General features: G+C 46.9%; 1 protein-coding gene across 8 annotated transcripts in view; it reads left to right on the top strand.

The window, feature by feature from the left end:
* CEP290 (centrosomal protein 290) overlaps window positions 1-20,888 on the top strand; it is a 70,784-nt gene that overhangs the window by 42,885 nt on the left and 7,011 nt on the right. For 6 of the 8 annotated variants that reach the window (XM_068142797.1, XM_068142796.1, XM_068142794.1 and 3 more), the window contains 11 exons: window positions 10,103-10,316; window positions 10,919-11,056; window positions 11,146-11,367; window positions 12,742-12,855; window positions 13,658-13,803; window positions 14,967-15,122; window positions 15,982-16,105; window positions 17,017-17,655; window positions 18,763-18,897; window positions 19,160-19,246; window positions 20,091-20,255. In XM_068142797.1, the coding sequence (XP_067998898.1) occupies window positions 10,103-10,316; window positions 10,919-11,056; window positions 11,146-11,367; window positions 12,742-12,855; window positions 13,658-13,803; window positions 14,967-15,122; window positions 15,982-16,105; window positions 17,017-17,655; window positions 18,763-18,897; window positions 19,160-19,246; window positions 20,091-20,255 (2,140 nt within the window). The remainder of the gene's footprint in view (window positions 1-10,102; window positions 10,317-10,918; window positions 11,057-11,145; window positions 11,368-12,741; window positions 12,856-13,657; window positions 13,804-14,966; window positions 15,123-15,981; window positions 16,106-17,016; window positions 17,656-18,762; window positions 18,898-19,159; window positions 19,247-20,090; window positions 20,256-20,888) is intronic. The other 2 variants (XM_068142800.1, XM_068142799.1) reach the window with 1 other exon arrangement.

Below are 20,888 nucleotides of genomic sequence, written 5' to 3'. Positions count from 1 at the left end.
TCTTTATTCCCGCTCTTTATTCCCACTCTTTTATTCCTCGGTCTTCCCGCTCTTTATTCCCGCTCTTTTATTCCTCGGTCTTCCCGCTCTTTATTCCCGCTCTTTTCTACCGCTCTTTTCTACCGCTCTTTTCTACCGCTCTTTATTCCCACTCTTTTATCCCGCTCTTTATTCCCGCTCTTTATTCCCGCTCTGTCTTCCCGCCCTTTTTTACCGCTCTTTATTCCCGCTCTTTATTCCCGCTCTTTTTGTTCCCGCTTTTTATTCCTCTGTCTTCCCACTCTTTATTCCCGCTCTTTATTCCCGCTCTTTTCCCCCACTCTTCCCGCTCTTTATTCCCGCTCTTTATTCCCACTCTTTTATTTTGCTCTTTTATTCCCTGTCTTCCCGCTCTTTATTCTCGCTCTTTTTTACCGCTCTTTATTCCCCCTCTTTTTCCCTCACTCTTCCCGCTCTTTTATCCCGCTCTTTTATTCCCTGTCTTCCCGCTCTTTATTCCCGCTCTTTATTCCCGCTCTTTTTCCCTCACTCTTCCCGCTCTTTATTCCCGCTCTTTATTCCCGCTCTTTATTCCCACTATTTTATTCCCTGTCATCCCGCTCTTTATTCCCCTCTTTATTCCCGCTCTTTATTCCCGCTCTTTTTTTCCGCTCTTTATTCCCGCTCTTTTGTCCCGCTCTTTTACCCTCACTCTTCCCGCTCTTTATTCCCGCTCTTTTCTTCCCGCTCTTTTTCCCTCACTCTTCCCGCTATTTATTCCCGCTCTTTTATCCCTCTCTTTTTCCCTCACTCTTCCCGCTCTTTATTCCCGCTCTTTATTCCCGCTCTATATTCCCGCTCTTTATTCCCGCTCTTTTTTACCGCTCTTTATTCCCGCTCTTTTATCCCGCTCTTTTATTCCCTGTCTTCCTGCTCTTTATTGCCGCTCTTTTTTACCGCTCTTTATTCCCGCTCTTTTATCCCGCTCTTTTTCCCTCACTCTTCCCGCTCTTTATTCCCGCTCTTTATTCCCGCTCTATATTCCCGCTCTTTATTCCCGCTCTTTTTTACCGCTCTTTATTCCCGCTCTTTTATCCCGCTCTTTTTCCCTCAGTCTTCTCGCTCTTTATTCCCGCTCTTTATTCCCGCTCTTTTTTATCGCTCTTTTATTCCCTGTCTTCCCGCTCTTTATTGCCGCTCTTTTTTACCGCTCTTTATTCCCGCTCTTATATTCCCTCTCTTCCCGCTCTTTATTCCCGCTCTTTATTCCCGCTCTTTTTCCCTCACTCTTCCCGCTCTTTATTCCCGCTCTTTATTCCCGCTCTTTTTCCCTCACTCTTCCCGCTCTTTTTTCCCGCTCTTTTATTCCCTGTCTTCCCGCTCTTTATTCCCGCTCTTTATTCCCGCTCTTTTTCCCTCACTCTTCCCGCTCTTTATTCCCGCTCTTTATTCCCGCTCTTTATTCCCTGTCTTCCCGCTCTTTATTCCCGCTCTTTTTTACCGCTCTTTATTCCCGCTCTTTTATCCCGCTCTTTTGTCCCGCTCTTTTACCTTCACTCTTCCCGCTCTTTATTCCCGCTCTTTATTCCCGCTCTTTATTCCCGCTCTTTTATTCCTCTGTCTTCCCGCCCTTTTTTACCGCTCTTTATTCCCGCTCTTTTATCCCTCTCTTTTTCCCTCACTCTTCCCGCTCTTTATTCCCGCTCTTTATTCCCGCTCTTTTATTCCCTGTCTTCCCGCTCTTTATTCCCGCTCTGTATTCCCGCTTTTTATTCCCTCTCTTTTTTGCCGCTCTTTTTTACCGCTCTTTATTCCCGCTCTTTTATCCCACTCTTTTTCCCTCACTCGTCCCGCTCTTTATTCCCGCTCTTTTATTCCCTGTCTTCCCGCTCTTTATTGCCGCTCTTTTTTACCGCTCTTTATTCCCGCTCTTTTATCCCGCTCTTTTATTCCCTGTCTTCCCGCTCTTTATTCCCGCTCTTTTTTACCGCTCTTTATTCCCGCTCTTTTATCCCGCTCTTTTTCCCTTAGTCTTCCCCCTCTTTATTCCCGCTCTTTTATCCCGCTCTTTATTCCCGCTCTTTTTTACCGCTCTTTTATTCCCTGTCTTCCCGCTCTTTATTGCCGCTCTTTTTTACTGCTCTTTATTCCCGCTGTTTTATCCCACTCTTTTATTCCCTGTCTTCCCGCTCTTTTTTACCGCTCTTTTTTCCCCGCTCTTTTATTCCCTGTCTTCCCGTTCTTTATTCCCGCTCTTTTATTCCTGTGTCTTCCCGCTCTTTTTTACCGCTCTTTATTCCCGCTCTTTATTCCCGCTCTTTATTCCCTGTCTTCCCGCTCTTTATTCCCGCTCTTTATTCCCGCTCTTTTATTCCCTCTCTTCCCGCTCTTTATTCCCGCTCTGTTTTCCCGCTTTTTATTACCTCTCTTTTTTGCCGCTCTTTTTTACCGCTCTTTATTCCCGCTCTTTTATCCCACTTATTTTCCCTCACTCGTCCCGCTCTTTATTCCCGCTCTTTTATTCCCTGTCTTCCCGCTCTTTATTGCCGCTCTTTTTTACCGCTCTTTATTCCCGCTCTTTTATCCCGCTCTTTTATTCCCTGTCTTCCCGCTCTTTATTCCCGCTCTTTTTTACCGCTCTTTATTCCCGCTCTTTTATCCCGCTCTTTTTCCCTTAGTCTTCCCCCTCTTTATTCCCGCTCTTTTTTACCGCTCTTTTATTCCCTGTCTTCCCGCTCTTTATTGCCGCTCTTTTTTACCGCTCTTTATTCCCGCTCTTTTTTACCGCTCTTTTATTCCCTGTCTTCCCGCTCTTTATTGCCGCTCTTTTTTACTGCTCTTTATTCCCGCTCTTTTATCCCACTCTTTTATTCCCTGTCTTCCCGCTCTTTTTTACCGCTCTTTTTTCCCCGCTGTGGTGGGTGGAAGGGCAAGGCCAAGAAGCCTCCTCCCTTCCCCCTTTGTAAAGTAAAAGGGAAAAAAAAATTGAAGGGAAAGGAAAAAAAACTCGCAAGCTGAATTAGCAAAGCAGTGGAGCTATATTTACAAAGCGATGTAGGGTTTGCAGGGAGATATTTACAAATTTACAATATCTACAATATATACAAAGATATACAACAGAGTAACACAGAAATGAGAGTGAACCCCCTCTGGACAGAGGGGGTTCCCCACCTCCGCTCTCCCCTCTCTCCCCCCTTTCCGCAGAGTGGGATAGGAAGAGAGAGAAAAGAGAGGAAAGAAAAAAAAATGTTAGAAGCAGTTTGTGTTAATTGGAAAGGAGTTAATACAGGCCTGTTATCTGTTTTTCTCTCAAGGCCGGAGCCTTGGCAGAAAGCCCAGCACAGGGACAGAGAGCAGCCGCACCGTAGAAAGGCGGAAGCAAGACTGACTGAGAAGTGCTGGAAATGTCCAGTATAGTCCCAGCTCAGAAGTGCTTCCTCCCACTCGTCCAATGAAATTAGTTTAGACTATTCCTTCCGTTTACCAACTTCCGTCCACCATGTTCACTTTCTTAAGGGGGCAACGTCAACCGGCCACACCCGCTCTTTATTCCCACTCTTTTATTCCTCTGTCTTCCCGCTCTTTTTTACCGCTCTTTATTCCCGCTCTTTTTTACCGCTCTTTATTCCCGCTCTTTTATCCCGCTCTTTTTCCCTTAGTCTTCCCCCTCTTTATTCCCGCTCTTTTTTACCGCTCTTTTATTCCCTGTCTTCCCGCTCTTTATTGCCGCTCTTTTTTACCGCTCTTTATTCCCGCTCTTTTTTACCGCTCTTTTATTCCCTGTCTTCCCGCTCTTTATTGCCGCTCTTTTTTACTGCTCTTTATTCCCGCTCTTTTATCCCACTCTTTTATTCCCTGTCTTCCCGCTCTTTTTTACCGCTCTTTTTTCCCCGCTCTTTTATTCCCTGTCTTCCCGCTCTTTATTCCCACTCTTTTATTCCTCTGTCTTCCCGCTCTTTTTTACCGCTCTTTATTCCCGCTCTTTTATCCCGCTCTTTTTCCCTCACTCTTCCCGCTCTTTATTCCCGCTCTTTATTGCCGCTCTTTATTCCCGCTCTTTATTCCCGCTCTTTATTACCACTTTTTTTTCCCGCTCTTTTATTCCCTGTCTTCCCGCTCTTTATTCCCACTCTTTATTCCTGCTTTTTATTCCCTCTCTTTTTTGCCACTCTTTTTTACCGCTTTTTATTCCCGCTCTTTTATCCCGCTCTTTTTCCCTCACTCTTCCCGCTCTTTTTCCCTCAGTCTTCTCGCTCTTTATTCTCGCTCTTTTTTACCGCTCTTTTATTCCCTGTCTTCCCGCTCTTTATTGCCGCTCTTTTTTACCGCTCTTTATTCCCGCTCTTTTATTCCCTCTCTTCCCGCTCTTTATTCCCGCTCTTTATTCCCGCTCTTTTTCCCTCACTCTTCCCGCTCTTTATTCCCGCTCTTTATTCCCGCTCCTTTTCCCTCACTCTTCCCGCTCTTTTTTCCCGCTATTTATTCCCTGTCTTCCCGATCTTTATTCCCGCTCTTTTGTCCCGCTCTTTTTCCCTCACTCTTCCCGCTCTTTTTTCCCGCTCTTTTATTCCCTGTTTTCCCGCTCTTTATTGCCGCTCTTTTTTACCGCTCTTTATTCCCGCTCTTTTATCCCGCTCTTTTATTCCCTGTCTTCCCGCTCTTTTATTCCCTGTCTTCCCGCTCTTTATTCCCGCTCTTTTATCCCGCTCTTTTATTCCCTCTCTTCCCGCTCTTTTTTCCCGCTCTTTTATTCCCTGTCTTCCCGCTCTTTATTCCCGCTCTTTATTCCCGCTCTTTTATTCCTCTGTCTTCCCGCCCTTTTTACCGCTCTTTATTCCCGCTCTTTTATCCCGCTCTTTTATTCCCTGTCTTCCCGCTCTTTTATTCCCTGTCTTCCCGCTCTTTATTCCCGCTCTTTTATCCCGCTCTTTTATTCCCTCTCTTCCCGCTCTTTTATCCCGCTCTTTTATTCCCTGTCTTCCCGCTCTTTATTCACGCTCTTTATTCCCGCTCTTTTATTCCTCTGTCTTCCCGCCCTTTTTTACCGCTCTTTATTCCCGCTCTTTTATCCCGCTCTTTTATTCCCTGTCTTCCCGCTCTTTATTCCCGCTCTTTATTCCTGCTCTTTTTCCTCTCACTCTTCCCGCTCTTTATTCCCGCTCTTTCTTCCCGCTCTTTTATTCCCGCTCTTTTTCGCTCACTCTTCCCGCTCTTTATTCCCGCTCTTTATTCCCGCTCTTTTATTCCCTGTCTTCCCGCTCTTTATTCCCGCTCTTTTTTTCCGCTCTTTATTCCCGCTCTTTTGTCCCGCTCTTTTGTCCCGCTCTTTTACCCTCACTCTTCCCGCTCTTTATTCCCGCTCTTTATTCCCACTCTTTATTCCCTGTCTTCCCGCTCTTTATTCCCGCTCTTTTATTCTTCTGTCTTCCCCCTCTTTTTTACCGCTCTTTATTCCCGCTCTTTTATCCCGCTCTTTTATTCCCTGTCTTCCTGCTCTTTATTCCCGCTCTTTTTTCCCGCTCTTTTTCCCTCACTCTTCCCGCTCTTTATTCCCGCTCTTTATTCCCGCTCTTTATTCCCGCTCTTTATTCCCGCTCTTTTTCCCTCACTCTTCCCGCTCTTTATTCCCGCTCTTTATTCCCGCTCTTTATTCCTGCTCTTTTATCCCGCTCTTTTATTCCCTGTCTTCCCGTCTCTTTATTGCCGCTCTTTTTTAGAGCTCTTTATTCCCGCTCTTTTATCCCGCTCTTTTTCCCTCACTCTTCCCGCTCTTGATTCCCGCTCTTGATACCCGCTCTTTTTTACCGCTCTTTTATTCCCTGTCTTCCCGCTCTTTATTCCCGCTCTTTATTCCCGCTTTTTATTCCCTCTCTTTTTTGCCGCTCTTTATTCCCGCTCTTTATTCCCGCTCTTTTTTCCCGCTCTTTTATTCCCTGTCTTCCCGCTCTTTATTCCCGCTCTTTATTCCCGCTCTTTATTCCCGCTCTTTTTTCCCGCTCTTTTATTCCCTGTCTTCCCGCTCTTTATTCCCGCTCTTTTTTACCGCTCTTTATTCCCGCTCTTTTTCCCTCACTCTTCCCGCTCTTTTTTCCCGCTCTTTTATTCCTCTGTCTTCCTGCTCTTTATTGCCGCTCTTTATTCCCGCTCTTTATTCCCGCTCTTTTATCCCGCTCTTTTTCCCTCACTCTTCCCGCTCTTTATTCCCGCTCTTTATTCCCGCTCTTTTTTCCCGCTCTTTTATTCCCTGTCTTCCCGCTCTTTATTGCCGCTCTTTTTTACCGCTATTTATTCCCGCTCTTTTTTCCCCCCTCTTTTTTACCGCTCTTTATTCCCGCTCTTTATTCCCGCTCTTTTATTCCTCTGTCTTCCCGCCTTTTTTTACCGCTCTTTATTCCCGCTCTTTTATCCCGCTCTTTTATTACCTGTCTTCCCGCTCTTTATTCCCGCTCTTTATTCCCGCTCTTTTTCCCTCACTCTTCCCGCTCTTTATTTCCGCTCTTTATTCCTGCTCTTTTATTCCCTGTCTTCCCGCTCTTTATTCCCACTCTTTTCTACCGCTCTTTTCTACCGCTCTTTATTCCCGCTCTTTTATCCCGCTCTTTATTCCCGCTCTTTATTCCCGCTTTTTATTCCTCTGTATTCCCGCCCTTTTTTACCGCTCTTTATTCCCGCTCTTTTATCCCGCTCTTTTATTCCCTGTCTTCCCGCTCTTTATTCCCCCTCTTTATTCCCGCTCTTTTTCCCCCACTCTTCCCGCTCTTTATTCCCGCTCTTTATTCCCGCTCTTTTATCCCGCTCTTTTATTCCCTGTCTTCCCGCTCTTTATTCCCGCTCTTTTTTACCGCTCTTTTTCCCTCACTCTTCCCGCTCTTTTATCCCGCTCTTTTATTCCCTGTCTTCCCGCTCTTTATTCCCACTCTTTATTCCCGCTCTTTTTCCCTCACTCTTCCCGCTCTTTATTCCCGCTCTTTTATCCCGCTCTTTATTCCCGCTCTTTTACCCTCACTCTTCCCTCTCTTTATTCCCGCTCTTTTATTCCCGCACTTTTTCCCTCACGCTTCCCGCTCTTTATTCCCGCTCTTTATTCCCGCTCTTTTATCCCGCTCTTTTTCCCTCACTCTTCCCGCTCTTTATTCCCGCTCTTTATTCCCGCTCTTTTATTCCTCTGTCTTCCCCCTCTTTTTTACCGCTCTTCATTCCCGCTCTTTTTTCCCGCTCTTTTATTCCTCTGTCTTCCTGCTCTTTATTGCCGCTCTTTACTCCCGCTCTTTTTTACCGCTCTTTATTCCCGCTCTTTATTCCCGCTCTTTTTTACCGCTCTTTATTCCCGCTCTTTTTCCCTCAGTCTTCTCGCTCTTTATTCCCGCTCTTTATTCCCGCTCTTTTTTACCGCTCTTTTATTCCCGTCTTCCCCCTCTTTATTGCCACTCTTTTTTACCGCTCTTTATTCCCTCTCTTTTATTCCCTCTCTTCCCGCTCTTTATTCCCGCTCTTTATTCCCGCTCTTTATTCCCGCTCTTTAGTCCCGCTCTTTTTCCCTCACTCTTCCCGCTCTTTTTTCCCGCTCTTTTATTCCCTGTCTTCCCGCTCTTTATTCCCGCTCTTTTTCCCTCACTCTTCCCGCTCTTTATTCCCGCTCTTTCTTCCCGCTCTTTATTCCCGCCCTTTTATTCCCTGTCTTCCCGCTCTTTATTCCCGCTCTTTTTTCCCGCTCTTTATTCCCGCTCTTTTATCCCGCTCTTTTGTCCCGCTCTTTTACCTTCACTCTTCCCGCTCTTTATTCCCGCTCTTTATTCCCGCTCTTTTATTCCTCTGTCTTCCCGCCCTTTTTACCGCTCTTTATTCCCGCTCTTTTATCCCGCTCTTTTTCCCTCACTCTTCCCGCTCTTTATTCCCGCTCTTTATTCCCGCTCTTTTGTTCCCTGTCTTCCCGCTCTTTATTCCCGCTCTTTATTCCTGCTTTTTATTCCCTCTCTTTTTTGCCGCTCTTTTTTACCGCTCTTTATTCCCGCTCTTTTATCCCACTCTTTTTCCCTCACTCTTCCCGCTCTTTATTGCCGCTCTTTTATTCCCTGTCTTCCCGCTCTTGATTGCCGCTCTTTTTTACCGCTCTTTATTCCTGCTCTTTTATCCCGCTCTTTTATTCCCTGTCTTCCCGCTCTTTATTCCCGCTCTTTTATCCCGCTCTTTTTCCCTCAGTCTTCCCGCTCTTTATTCCCGCTCTTTTTTACCGCTCTTTTATTCCCTGTCTTCCCGCTCTTTATTGCCGCTCTTTTTTACCGCTCTTTTATCCCGCTCTTTTATTCCCTGTCTTCCCGCTCTTTTTTGCCGCTCTTTTTTACCGCTCTTTTTTCCCGCTCTTTTATCTCACTCTTTTATTCCCTGACTTCCCGCTCTTTTTTACCGCTCTTTTATCCCGCTCTTTTATTCCCTGTCTTCCCGCTCTTTATTCCCGCTCTTTATTCCCGCTCTTTTATTCCTCTGTCTTCCCGCTCTTTATTCCCGCTCTTTTTTACCGCTCTTTATTCCCGCTCTTTTATCCCGCTCTTTTTCCCTCACTCTTCCCGCTCTTTATTCCCGCTCTTTATTCCCGCTCTTTTATTCCCTGTCTTCCCGCTCTTTATTGCCGCTCTTTATTACCGCTCTTTATTCCCGCTCTTTATTACCACTCTTTTTTCTCGCTCTTTTATTCCGTCTTCCCGCTCTTTATTCCCGCTCTTTATTCCCGCTTTTTATTCCCTCTCTTTTTTGCCACTCTTTTTTACCGCTCTTTATTCCCGCTCTTTTATCCCGCTCTTTTTCCCTCACTCTTCCCGCTCTTTATTCCCGCTCTTTATTCCCGCTCTTTTTTCCTGCTCTTTTATTCACTGTCTTCCCGCTCTTTATTCCCGCGCTTTATTCCCGCTCTTTTATTCCCGCTCTTTTTTACCGCTCTTTATTCCCGCTCTTTTATTCCTCTCTCTTCCCACTTTTTTTTACCGCTCTTTATTCCCGCTCTTTTTTTCCACTCTTTTTTACCGCTCTTTATTCCCACTCTTTTATTCCTCTGTCTTCCCGCTCTTTCTTCTGCTCTTTATTCCCGCTCTTTTATTCCTGTCTTCCTGCTCTTTTTTCCGCTCTTTTTTACCGATCTTTTATTCCTCTGTCTTCCCACTCTTTTATTATCCTTCTTTTTTACCGCTCTTTAATCCCGCTCTTTTATTCCTCTGTCTTCCCGCTTTTTTAACCGCTCTTTATTCCCGCTCTTTTTTACCACTCTTTTTTGCCACTCTTTATTCCCGCTCTTTTATTCCTCTGTCTTCCCGCTCTTTTTTCCGCTCTTTTTTCCTGATCTTTTATTTCTCTGTCTTCCCACTCTTTTTTTACCCTTCTTTTTTCCGCTCTTTATTCGCGCTCTTTTATTCCTCTGTTATTCCGCTCTTTTTTCCACTCTTTTTTACCGATCTTTTATTCCTCTGTCTTCCCACTCTTTTTTTACCCTTCTTTTTTACCGCTCTTTAATCCCGCTCTTTTATTCCTCTGTCTTCCCGCTCTTTTTTACCGCTCTTTTATTCCGTTTTCCCGCTCTTTATTCCCGCTCTTTATTCCCGCTCTTTTTTACCGCCCTTTATTCCCGCTCTTTTATTCCGTCTTCCCGCTCTTTTTTATCTTTCTTTTTTTTTCCCCTCTCTTTTTTACCCCTCTCTTTTTTCCACGCTCTTTTTTTCCCTCTCTTTTTTTTTTCCTCTCTTTTTTCCCTCCCTTTTTTCCCCTCCCTTCTTTTTCCTTTTCTCCATCCACTTGGACTACCTACTTCCCAAGATTGATTTCATGAGAATGTATACCTTGTTTGAAATAAGAAAACTGTGATGCTTTGTGTTCTTGTGAGGGCCGCAAATCTGAGCACACCACACTCCAGTCTTGCTTTCCTCATCGTCCTGAGTAATTGTTTATTAAATGGCTTCCTTGTTTATTGAGTCAGCCTTTTTTTCTTCCCCCTCCCCTGCTTTTTCCACATCTGTGTGTCTTTTACTTCAACAGTAATAAGAAATTCGACATCATGGCCTTCATTTATTGGGAATTTACTAAGCTGATTGTTGCAGTGCACCCCATTCATGTTTCTTTTGGGTTTTTTTCTAATTAGTCTTCAGCAAAAGCATGCAGCTGATGTGGAACAACTGAAAGAGGAAGTAAATGAATTGAGGAATGTGTTGTCTCAGGTGGAGAAGGAATTGGCAAATGTAAAAGCTGAACTAGAGGTCCAAAAAGAAGCAAATAACAGAGCACCCACAACAACACTGAAGAACCTGGTGGAACAGCTGAAGAGCCAGTTGGCCATAAAAGAGAAGCAGCAGAAGGTTGGTCAAGAAAAATTACTTCCTGTGTCACATCAGTTGTGAATGGTGTTTCGTGTTTGTGCACTTGATGTGTAGTACAGCAGGAGGTAGAACAGGATTGCAAGCATGGCCTTCAGGGGTGCAACACCTCTGATGTGAGGATAGGCTGAAGGGTTACTCAGCTTGGAGAGACTCCAGAGGGACCTTGTAGCTGCCTTCCAGTACCTGAAGGGATCCTGCAGGAAGGCTGCAGAGGGACTTTTCATAAGAGTGTCAGGGACAGGACAAGGGGGAATGGTTGGAGGGAGAGTAGGTTTAGACCAGATCTTAGGAGGAAGTTCTTCAGTACAAGGGTGGTGAGACTCTGGAACAGGTTGCCCAAGGAGGCTGTGGATTCCTTCTCCCTGGGGGAGTTCAAGGCCAGGTTGGATGAGGTCTTGAGCAACCTGGGCTAGTTGGGCATTGTCCCTGCCCGTGGCAAGGGCATTGGTACTAGATATCATTAAGGTCCCTTCCAACCCAAACCCTTCTATGATTCTGTGACTATGAGTTTGGTTGGCTGGCAGTGTTGGCTCACAGCTGTAGCTTCATCACTTAGAAGCCTTTGCATTTATTCTTTTCAGGCTTTGAGCAGAGCCATTCTGGAGCTCCGGGCAGAGATGACTGCTAATGCAGAACAGCAGATCATTGCTGCTGCCTCACAAAAACAGGCACAGATCACTGTCCAGGAGCTTGTTGACAGACAAACCAAGGGGCTTATGGTGAGTGGCAGGGCATAGCATTGCATCGTTGTGTTGCTGAGAGTCTTGACTTTGAAGCTGTGCTGTTCTGTTTGTTTGCTTTCTTCTAGACACAGATAGAGGAGTTAAATAACCAGATCACACAGCTGACAGATAACCTGAAAACAAGTAAAATCAGGGAAAGTTCATTGTCTGATGAAAAGGATGAGCTGAGCCAAGAACTTCAGAGGAAACAAAAAGCATTGGCTAAAGTGTTGGGAGAGAAGAATGAAATGGACAAAGAAAACAAAGAACTGAAGAAACAGCTTAAAAGGCTCAACAACAGCATTCAGGTAGGAGTGGTGTGGAAAAAATATGGTTGATCCTGATCAAGTTTCTTCATGGATATGCTGAGCTTTGGGCAAAAATGAAGTACTTTTGGCAAGCATTGAGACTTACACTTGATCTAAAAACTTCTGTTTGCTCCTCAGCTGTTTTCTGTGTGAGCTGTTACCTTCTGCTGCTGGAAGCATGCCTCAAATAAGAGACTAAGAAAAATATTTTCCCCTTAAAATAAATTTGAAAGAGCCTGGGGATTTGGATTACCACTTTCAGAGTTCTCTGACAGGTGGAATTTTGTGATGTTTTTCCTGCCTGTCCTTGTTTCCCCTTCTAGAAGGGAAGGATTTAAAGTGGAATTGTCTGATAAATGTTTTATCATTTCAGCTATTTGCTGCTCATTGCTCAGTTTAGTATGCAAGGGGTATTCCAGTACTTAGATTATGTTTGTTAATATATACACAAATGTAGGTTTGAGAAGTGGGCCAGTGACAACTGCATGAGGTTCAACAAGTCAAAGTGCAAGGTCCAGCATCTGGGTTGGGCCAATCCCAAGCACAGCTCCAGGCTGGGAGCAGAATGGGTTGAGAGTAACTCTGAAGAAAGAGACTTGGGGGTGTTGATTGAGGAGAAGCTCCCCAGGAGCCAGCAGTGCCCTCATGCAGCCCAGCAGGCAGCTGTGTGCTGGGCTGCAGCCAGAGGAGTGTGGGCAGCAGGGCAAGAGAGGGGATTCTGCCCCTTGACCCTGCTCTGCAGAGACCCCACCTCCAATCCTGCCTCCAGTTCTGGTGTCCCCAGCAGAAGGAGGACACAGAGCTGTTGGAGTGAGTCCAGAGGAGGCCACAAAGGTGATCCAAGGGCTGGAGCAGCTCTGCCGTGAGCACAGGCTGAGGGAGTTGGGGGTGTTCAACTTGGAGAAGAGAAGACTCCAGGGAGGACCTTCTAGCTGCCTTCCAATTCCTGAAGGGATGCTACAGGAAAGCTGCAGAAGGACTTTGCCTAAGGTTTTCTAGCAATAGGACAAGGGGGAATGGTTTGAAGCTGAGGGAGAGCAGGTTCAGACTGGATCTTACGAAGAAGTTCTTCAGTGCAAGGGGGGTGAGAGTCTGGAATAGGTTGCCCTGAGTAGGTGTGGATGGCTCCTCCCTGGAGGTGTTCAAGGCCAGGCTGGGATGAAGCCTTGAGCAGCTGATTCTAATTGTGAGATCTCTGAGGTCCCTTCCAAGCTAAGCCATTCTATGATTCTATAACAATAACTAACTATAAACACAGATTAAAGTCCTTAGGCTTTGAGTGGAGGCAAAATACATATCTGTAATGAGGATTAAACTTCTCACTTTGAATGGTTAATGAGACTTGGAAGTGATTACAAGGTTGCACTTTTTCAGAGCAAGGCTGAGGAACAAAACCTCATAGATGGGCTTCAAAAAAAAGTCCAAAAGTTGGAGAGTGAACTGGAGAAGTGTGAAGAAACAGGAAAAAAAGGTGTAAGAGAAGATAAGGTATGAAATACTGAGCCTGTGGCTTTGAAAGGCATCATCAGCCTAGATATGGGCAGTTCAGCACCCCTTCCCCCAGCTCCCTCACCTCCCCTTCCCCAGCTCCCTCACCCCCCCCTTCCCCCAGCTCCCTCACCCCCCCCTTCCCCCAGCTCCCTCACTCCCCCGTCCCCCAGCTCCCTCACTCCCCCTTCCCCCAGCTCCCTCACTCCCCCGTCCCCCAGCTCCCTCACCCCCCCCCTTCCCCAGCTCCCTCACCCCCCCTTCCCCCAGCTCCCTCACTCCCCTGTCCCCCAGCTCCCTCACTCCCCCTTCCCCCAGCTCCCTCATCCCCCTTCCCCAGCTCCCTCACCCCCCCTTCCCCAGCTCCCTCACCCCCCCTTCCCCCAGCTCCCTCACCCCCCCTTCCCCCAGCACCCTCACTCCCCCCGTCCCCCAGCTCCCTCACCCCCCTTCCCCCAGCTCCCTCACTCCCCCGTCCCCCAGCTCCCTCGCCCCCCTTCCCCCAGCTCCCTCACCCCCCTTCCCCCAGCTCCCTCACTCCCCCGTCCCCCAGCTCCCTCACCCCCCCCCTTCCCCAGCTCCCTCACCCCCCCTTCCCCCAGCTCCCTCACCCCCCTTCCCCCAGCACCCTCACTCCCCCCTTCCCCCAGCTCCCTCACCCCCCTTCCCCACACCCTCCCCAGCAATTTGAGGTCTCTTACCTCCTTGTTTTCCATGCTCTTCGTTACAGCTCTGTTGCTTGCTTGTTTTGCTTCAAAAAAAAAACCCACAACCTAACCTAGATAATTTCTGTGCTTCACAGATCTACAAAGAGGAAATAATTCGATGGGAAGAAGGTAAAAAATGGCAAACCAGAATGGAAGGCTTGAGGAACAAGCTAAAGGAAAAGGAGAAAGATGCAGATGCTTTAGCCAAGCAGCTGAATACACTGAAGGAAATTTATACCAAGTAAGTTGGTTTGAATAGGTTCAGCTACAGATTGATCACAGTATCACAGAATGGGAGGAGTTGGAAGAGACCTCTGGAGATCAGCCAGTCCAATCCCCCTGCCAAGGAAGGGTCACCCAGAGAAGCTCACGTAGGAACACATCCAGGTGGGTTTGGAATGTCTCCAGAGATGGAGACTCCACCACCTCTCTGGGCAGCCTGCTCCAGCACCCATAAAGAAGTTCCTCCTCATCCTTAGATGGAACTTCTGATGTTCAGGTTTGTGCCCATTACCCCTTGTCCTGTCATTGGGCACCACTGCAAAATCCTGGTCCCATCCTGCTGACAGCCACCCTTAAAGTATTGATCAGCATTGCTGAGATCCCCCTCAGGCTGCTCTCTTCCACACTAAACAGCCCCAATTCTCTCAGCCATTCCTCATCAGACAGATGTTGATAGATGCCATGAGGGAACTCAGAGGTGTTTGCCGTGTGATACATTTGTGATGCTTCTACAAGTGATGTCTGTAATTTGACACTGAGATTTAAAGGATCAGTTAATTTTCAACAGTCAAGCTGCTCCTCCTGTATCCTTTCCCTTGCAGGATCCAAACCTGAAGGGGGGCTACAAGAAAGCTGGGGAGGGACATTTTACAATGGCTTTGTAGTGACAGGATGAGAGGCAATGGATTGAAGCTGGAAGAGAGCAGATTTAGACTGGAGATTAGGAAGAAATTCTTCCCAGTGAGGGTGGGGAGACACTGGAACAGGTTGCCCAGGGAGGTTGTGGCTGTCCCCTCCCTGGAGGTGTTCAAGGCCAGGCTGGATAAGGCCTTGAGCAACCTGGGCTGGTGGGAGGTGTCCCTGCCCATGGGATCTTTAAGGCCCTTTCCAGCCCAAACCATGAAACTGACTTAATATTATCGTTTCTCCAAGGCTTGGTTTTCAATTTGTTTTTAGCTTTTGTGGGGGTTTTGTTATGGTAAAGCTGTGCTGACTCCAAATTCACCTTACAATGGATTCAATTGGAAGCTTCAGTGAGCAAACCACAGAGGTGGATTCTTGGAGAGAGGACAGAGCCTCCTGAAGAAAGCAAGTTAGCCAATGAAGTGTTACATGTGAGCTTATGGCTTGTATTGAAATGTGTTTGAAGTGTAAATATCTATGTTTTACGGAATGTGGCAGGACTGAGAGAGAGAAAGCTACTCTGCAGAAGAAACTGAAAGCTACTGGTGTCACTGTGGACCGTGTGGTTGGAGTCAGAGCCTCAGAGACTGATAGAGAGCTGGAAGAGCTGAGGAGACGGAACCTGGAGCTAGAAAATGAAGTTGCTCACATGAGGTGAGAGGCATTTGGAAAGCAGCTGTAAAAAGATCTGTGGAAAGAGAGAGGCTCTGTTAGCCCAACTGATTCAATAAGGCAAACAACCCCAGGAGTTTCTAAACTCCTCCTTTGAGCTTACAGAACACAGAATTAACCAGGTTGGAAAAGACCTTTGAGATCATCCAGTCCAACCTATCACCCAACACCATCTCATCAACTAAACCATGGCACCAAGTGCCTCATCCAGGCTCTTTTTAAACACCTCCAATGATGGTGACTCCACCACCTCCCTGGGCAGCACATCCCAATGGCCAATCTCTCTTTCTGTGAAGAACTTCTTCCTAACATCCAGCCTGAACCTTCCCTGGCACAGCTTGAGACTGTGTCCTCTCCTTCTGTCACAAGACTCCAAGGTCCAAGGTCCTTCCCTGTGAGGCTGCTTTCCAGCAGGACAACCCCTACTTTGTGCTGGTGCCTGGTGTTACTCCTCCCCAGCTGCAGGCCTTTGCACTTGTCCTTGTTGAACTTCATGAGGTTCCCCTATGCCCAGCTCTCCAGCCCATCCAGATCTCTTTTGATCTCATCAGTGTATCCTCTCTCAGAGCAGGTGGTGTACCTGAGGGAAGCTCTGCACATCTCAAAAGAGGAGATTCCTTTTGCCAAAGTCCTTTTGATTCCTGGGGGTTAGTTGAAATAGTGTAGATCCAGAGATTCATGGAAGGGTTTGGGTTGGAAGGGACCTTGAATATCATCTGTGGCTAATGTTTGGCTAAGATTGCTTGAGAATAACTGGCCCAGGAACCCAGAAGTTCAGGTTTTTTCCTCAAGGGAGAATCTGCATTAACAGCCATTTCTTTTGGTGTTTTTTTTCATGTAGAACCCAGCAGGCAATCCCCAGAGATTCTGTTGTGGAAGAGTTGCACTTCAAAAATCAGTACCTGCAGGAGAAGCTTCATGTGTTGGAAAGACAACGCTCAAGAGAGACCTATTCCAGGCCCTTGGTGAGCTGAGGATGCAACCACATTGCCCAGAGGCATTCATGGATCTGTGGAATGGCTTGGGTTGCAAGGGACCCTTTAAAGATCTTCTAGTTCCACCCCCCTGCCCTGGCCAGGGGCACCTCCCACCAGCCCAGGTTGCTCCAACCTGGCCTTGAACACCTCCAGGGAGGAGGCATCCACAACCTCCCTGGGCAACCTGTTCCAGTGTCTCCCCACCCTCAATGGAAAGAATTTCTTCCTAATCTCCATTCTAAATCTGCCCTCTTCCAGCTCTAAGCCATTGCCTCTCATCCTATCACTACAAGTCCTTGTATAAAGTCCCTCTCCAGCTCTCCTGTAGCCTCCTTCAGGTACTAAAAAGCTGCTCTAAGGTCTCCCTGGAGCCTTCTCTTCTCCAGGCTCAACAACCCCAAGTCTCTCAGCCTGTCCCCATAGGGGAGGTGCTCTGATCATCTTCATCACCCTCCTCTGGACCCCCTCCAGCCGGTCCACCTCTTTCTTGTGTGGTTTCACAAGGTTCATTGTATTGCAAAAACTCCATTATTAGTTTATTTTCATCCTTCAATAACTATATTTAACAGTACATTCTAGCTTTCTTTTATTTCTTGGTTTGTTTCACTGTCTTTGCTTTGCTTGGGTTGGTTTGTTTCCTCCTCCTCCTCCTTTTGGGGTTGGTTTGTTTCCTCCTCCTCCTCCTCCTCCTTTTGGGGTTGGTTTGTTTCCTCCTCCTTTTGGGGTCGGTTTGTTTCCTCCTCCTCCTTCTTTTGGGGTTGGTTTGTTTCCTCCTCCTCCTTTTGGGGTCGGTTTACCACCTTCTGCTTTCCTTGGTGTCATTTCTTCTGCTTTCCTTGTATTGTTTTACCATCTCCTGCTTTTCTTTCTTGCCTCATTCTGTCTTCTACCTGAACCAGAGTACCTGTGACCAAAATGAGATGCCCAGGTCTGTTCCTATCAGTGCCACCAAACAAAAGTATTTGAAATTCCTTCACAAGAAGCCTCTCTCAAATAGAGATGGAACCAAACCTCAAAATAATCTTACCATCCCCAGTGACAGTGAGATAGGTGAGGAAGCAGACGTGCAAACGTGCATCGGGCATAAGAAAGGCCATGAAGCTGCTGTGGATGCAAGCCCAGAGATGTCTCCTGAGGCTAGTGAGATGTGCAAGGACACAGACATTGCTAGGGAAGGACTGAAACCCAAAACCAGAGCTGAAGCTGATGAAGAGAACTGCATGGAAAAAGAAAGGAATACACCCCAAGGTGAAAATGGGAAGCTTGGTGAGGAGCTTGAAGTGGAGGAGCAGAAGCAAGAAATACTCCGGCAGTCAAATGTGGATGAAGGAGAAAGCCTGGAGCTGCCTGACCCTGACAGAATCAGCTGCAATCAGTCTGGTTCAAGGGAACCTTCTGATCAAGCTGCTGCTGAAGAAGCAGAAAAGTTAAATGGGAATAGTGAAATGAATCAACACACTGCAGAGGATGAACATCAGACTCACCAGAGTGCTACCGAGGGGGATGAAATGACCCCGGAATTGGGTGAAGTGCCCAAGGTTGGATGCTGTAGCAGTCCTCTGGCATTTCTGTTTGTTGTGTAAATGGTGTAGAAATGAAATAGCTTGGTCTTGATAGTGCAGTGGTGGTTTCCTGTGCATCATCCGCAGGGCTACTGAAGTAGTCACCGAGTGATCCATAAAGCTGACCTTATGCTTGATGCTTGCCAGCTCACAGAGGAGCTGCTGCCAGTTCTACAGTTTTGATCCAGAAAGTTTACAATCATAGAATCACAGAAGGGTTTGGGTTGGAAGGGACCTTAAAGATGATCCAGTTCAAATCCCCCTGCCATGGGCAGGGACACCTCCCACCAGCCCAGGTTGCTCAAGGCCTTATCCAACCTGGCCTGGAACACCTCCAGGGAATGGACATCCACAGCCTCCCTGGGCAACCTGTGCCAGAGTCTCACCACCCTCACTGGAAAGAAAAGTTACATTAGGTGGTTTTAATCATGGAATCATTAAGGTTGGAAAAGATCTCTAAGAACATCAAGTCCAACCTTCTACCCAACACCTCCATGACCACTGGGCCATGTCCCAGGTGCCACATCTACTCAATTTTCGAACCCCTCCAGGGATGGGGACTCCACCACCTCCCTGGGCAGCCTGTTCCAATCCCTGACCACTCTTGCAGGAAGGAAGTTCTTCCTCATATTGTAGAGGATTGGTTTTGTCTTTTAGACTCTGAGATTCAGTTCTCCTTGGTGTGATTGATTTATTTCTACCTAGTTTGAGCTATTTCTTTTTATTTGATTTATTTGCTTCTACCTAGGTTGATTTATTTGATTTCTTTCTTTCCACCTGGTTGGATTTATTTACTTCTGTTCTACTCTAAGAGTTAATTTTAGTTCACCAACTCTTTTTTCCCCACAGGTTTATACTCCTTTGTAAACTCCTCTTAAAGGTTAAGCAAGCTTAGAAAATGCTGAGAGAGGAATTAAAGTCAGAGCAGATTAGATCAAAACTGGGTGACAGATCTGTCACCCATTGTATTTCTGCCAACACCCCTAATTCTCTGGTGCTTTTCATCATCCACAACTGTTACAATGATTAGTGCATCACTACTCAATAATAACTTTTTATCCCTTCTGGTTTTTTTTTCTCCAGACATCAGGAATAGCCTCAGATGATCAGTGCAGAAGAGAACAAGAGCTCCTCAAGGAAAACTTGAGGTTGTCAACTGAAAATGTTGAGCTGAGGTTCCAGCTAGAGCAGGCCAATAAAGATTTGCCAAGGTTAAAGGTAACATCTTTTTACCTTTAATCCCTTTTTTTTGACCCTGGCACAGGGTAGGGGGTTGCTGGAAAAGGACTGGAAAAGGACTTGGAATCCTTTCTGTGAGCTGTTCAGGCTTGTGTGGAAGCTAAGAAGACCGAATGGCTGCTAGGAATGATGAAAAACATCATTGTGATGGGAAGCTGCTTTCCCTTTACATCTCCCAAAGGAAACTCCCTGCAGTTTTGCTGCTCTTAACCTCAATTTGAAATGTGTTTTGTATTTTTAGGACCAAGTAGGTGACTTAAAAGAAATGTGTGAGCTTCTCAAAAAGGAAAAGGCAGAAGCTGAACGAAAGCTGGGCAATGTTAGAGGGGTGAGTCTTGCAACAGCATTTGCCACGGAGTCACTCTTAGGCAGGGGGAGGTTTGGGATGAGGAAATCCAGTCTGTAAAACTCTTTTCATGCCCAGATTCTATGGAGGCAGCAAATTCTGAGTCTGCCTTTTCAGACACAGAGATTCATAGATTGGGTTTGGTTGGAGACAACCTTGAAGGTCATCCAGTTCCAACCCCGCTGCCATGGGCAGGGACACCTCCCATTATAACAGGTTGCTCAAGAAGTCATCCAACCTGGCCTTGAACACCTCCAGGGTTGGGGCATCCGTAACCTCTCTGGGCAACTCTTGGCCTCAAGGGCACATTGCTGTCCCACGGAGAACTTACTGTCCACCAGGACTCCAAGGTCCTTCTCTATGGAGCCACTTTCCAGCAGGCTGACCCCTGCTCTCTGCTAGGGCCTTGGGTTATTCCTCCTCAGCTGCAGGACTCTTCACTTGTCCTTACTGAACTTCATGACGCTCCCCTTTGCCCATCCCTCCAGCCTGTCCAGATCTCTTAGGATGGCAGCACAGCCTGATGGTGCATCAGCCACTCTTCCCAGTTTGGTATCATCAGCCTTGGGACTGAGGAAGATTTACTCCTGCTTTAAACTGCAGCTCTTCTGTCACTGAACTGACATGCAACTGAAGTCTGGTTGCTGCCAAGGGCCCTTCTTTGCCTCCCTTAAACAAGAAACTTCAGGGTTCAAGTCACAAAAAAGTTCTACCATCTCTTTTTATCTGTATAAATTGTAATGGGGAAATCAGTGATGAATCAGATTTGGAGTACCTCAGGATATTAACATGAACTGTTGAATGTTTTTCCCCCCTCTCTCTCTAGGCTGGTAGAAGTGGAAAGACAATCCCAGAATTGGAAAAAACAGTTGGCTTGATGAAAAAGGTTGTAGAGAGAGTTCAGAGAGAAAATGAAGAGCTGAAGAAAACTCCAGCTGTGGTTTCTAATGAGAAATTACTTGGTCTTGAACAGGAAAATGAGAGGCTAAAGGTAATGGTTTATGGCCAGTAACTGTGTTTAGATGGAAGTTGGCAGGGAAATGGAGCAGCCAGCCTGGTATTTACAGAAGACAGAACTAACCAGGTTGGAAAAGAGCTTTGAGATCGAGTCCAACCTATCACCCAACACCATCTAATCAACCAAACCATGGCACCTCCCTGGGCAGCACATTCCAATGGCCAATCTCTCTTTCCTTGAGGAACTTCTCCTAACATCCAGCCTGAACCTCCCCTGGCACAGCTTGAGACTGTGTCCTCTTGTTCTGGTGCTGGGTGCCTGGGAGAAGAGACCAACCCCCACCTGGCTGCAACCTCTCTTCAGGGAGTTGTAGACAGCAATAAGGTCTCCCCTGAGCCTCCTTTTCTCCAAACTTGAACATCAGAAGTTCCATCTAAACATGGGGAGAAACTTTTCTAATCTAAGGCTGCTGGAGCCCTGGGGCAGGCTGCCCAGGGAGGTGGTGGAGTCTCCATCTCTGGAGGCATTCCAAACCTGCCTGGATGTGTTCCTGTGTGACCTCCTCTAGGTGCCCCTGCCTTGGCCAGGGGGTTGGACTGGATGCTCTCCAGAGGTCCCTTCCAACCCCTGCCATTCTGTGATACCACCTCACAGGGTTCCTGTGAA

Source organism: Melanerpes formicivorus, unplaced genomic scaffold (assembly GCF_026170545.1).
Source record: "Melanerpes formicivorus ecotype bairdi unplaced genomic scaffold, bMelFor1.0.p_v2 SCAF_8, whole genome shotgun sequence".
In the NCBI taxonomy this organism is placed as follows: Eukaryota; Metazoa; Chordata; class Aves; order Piciformes; family Picidae; genus Melanerpes; species Melanerpes formicivorus.
This window is presented reverse-complemented; position numbering and strand designations above follow the sequence as displayed.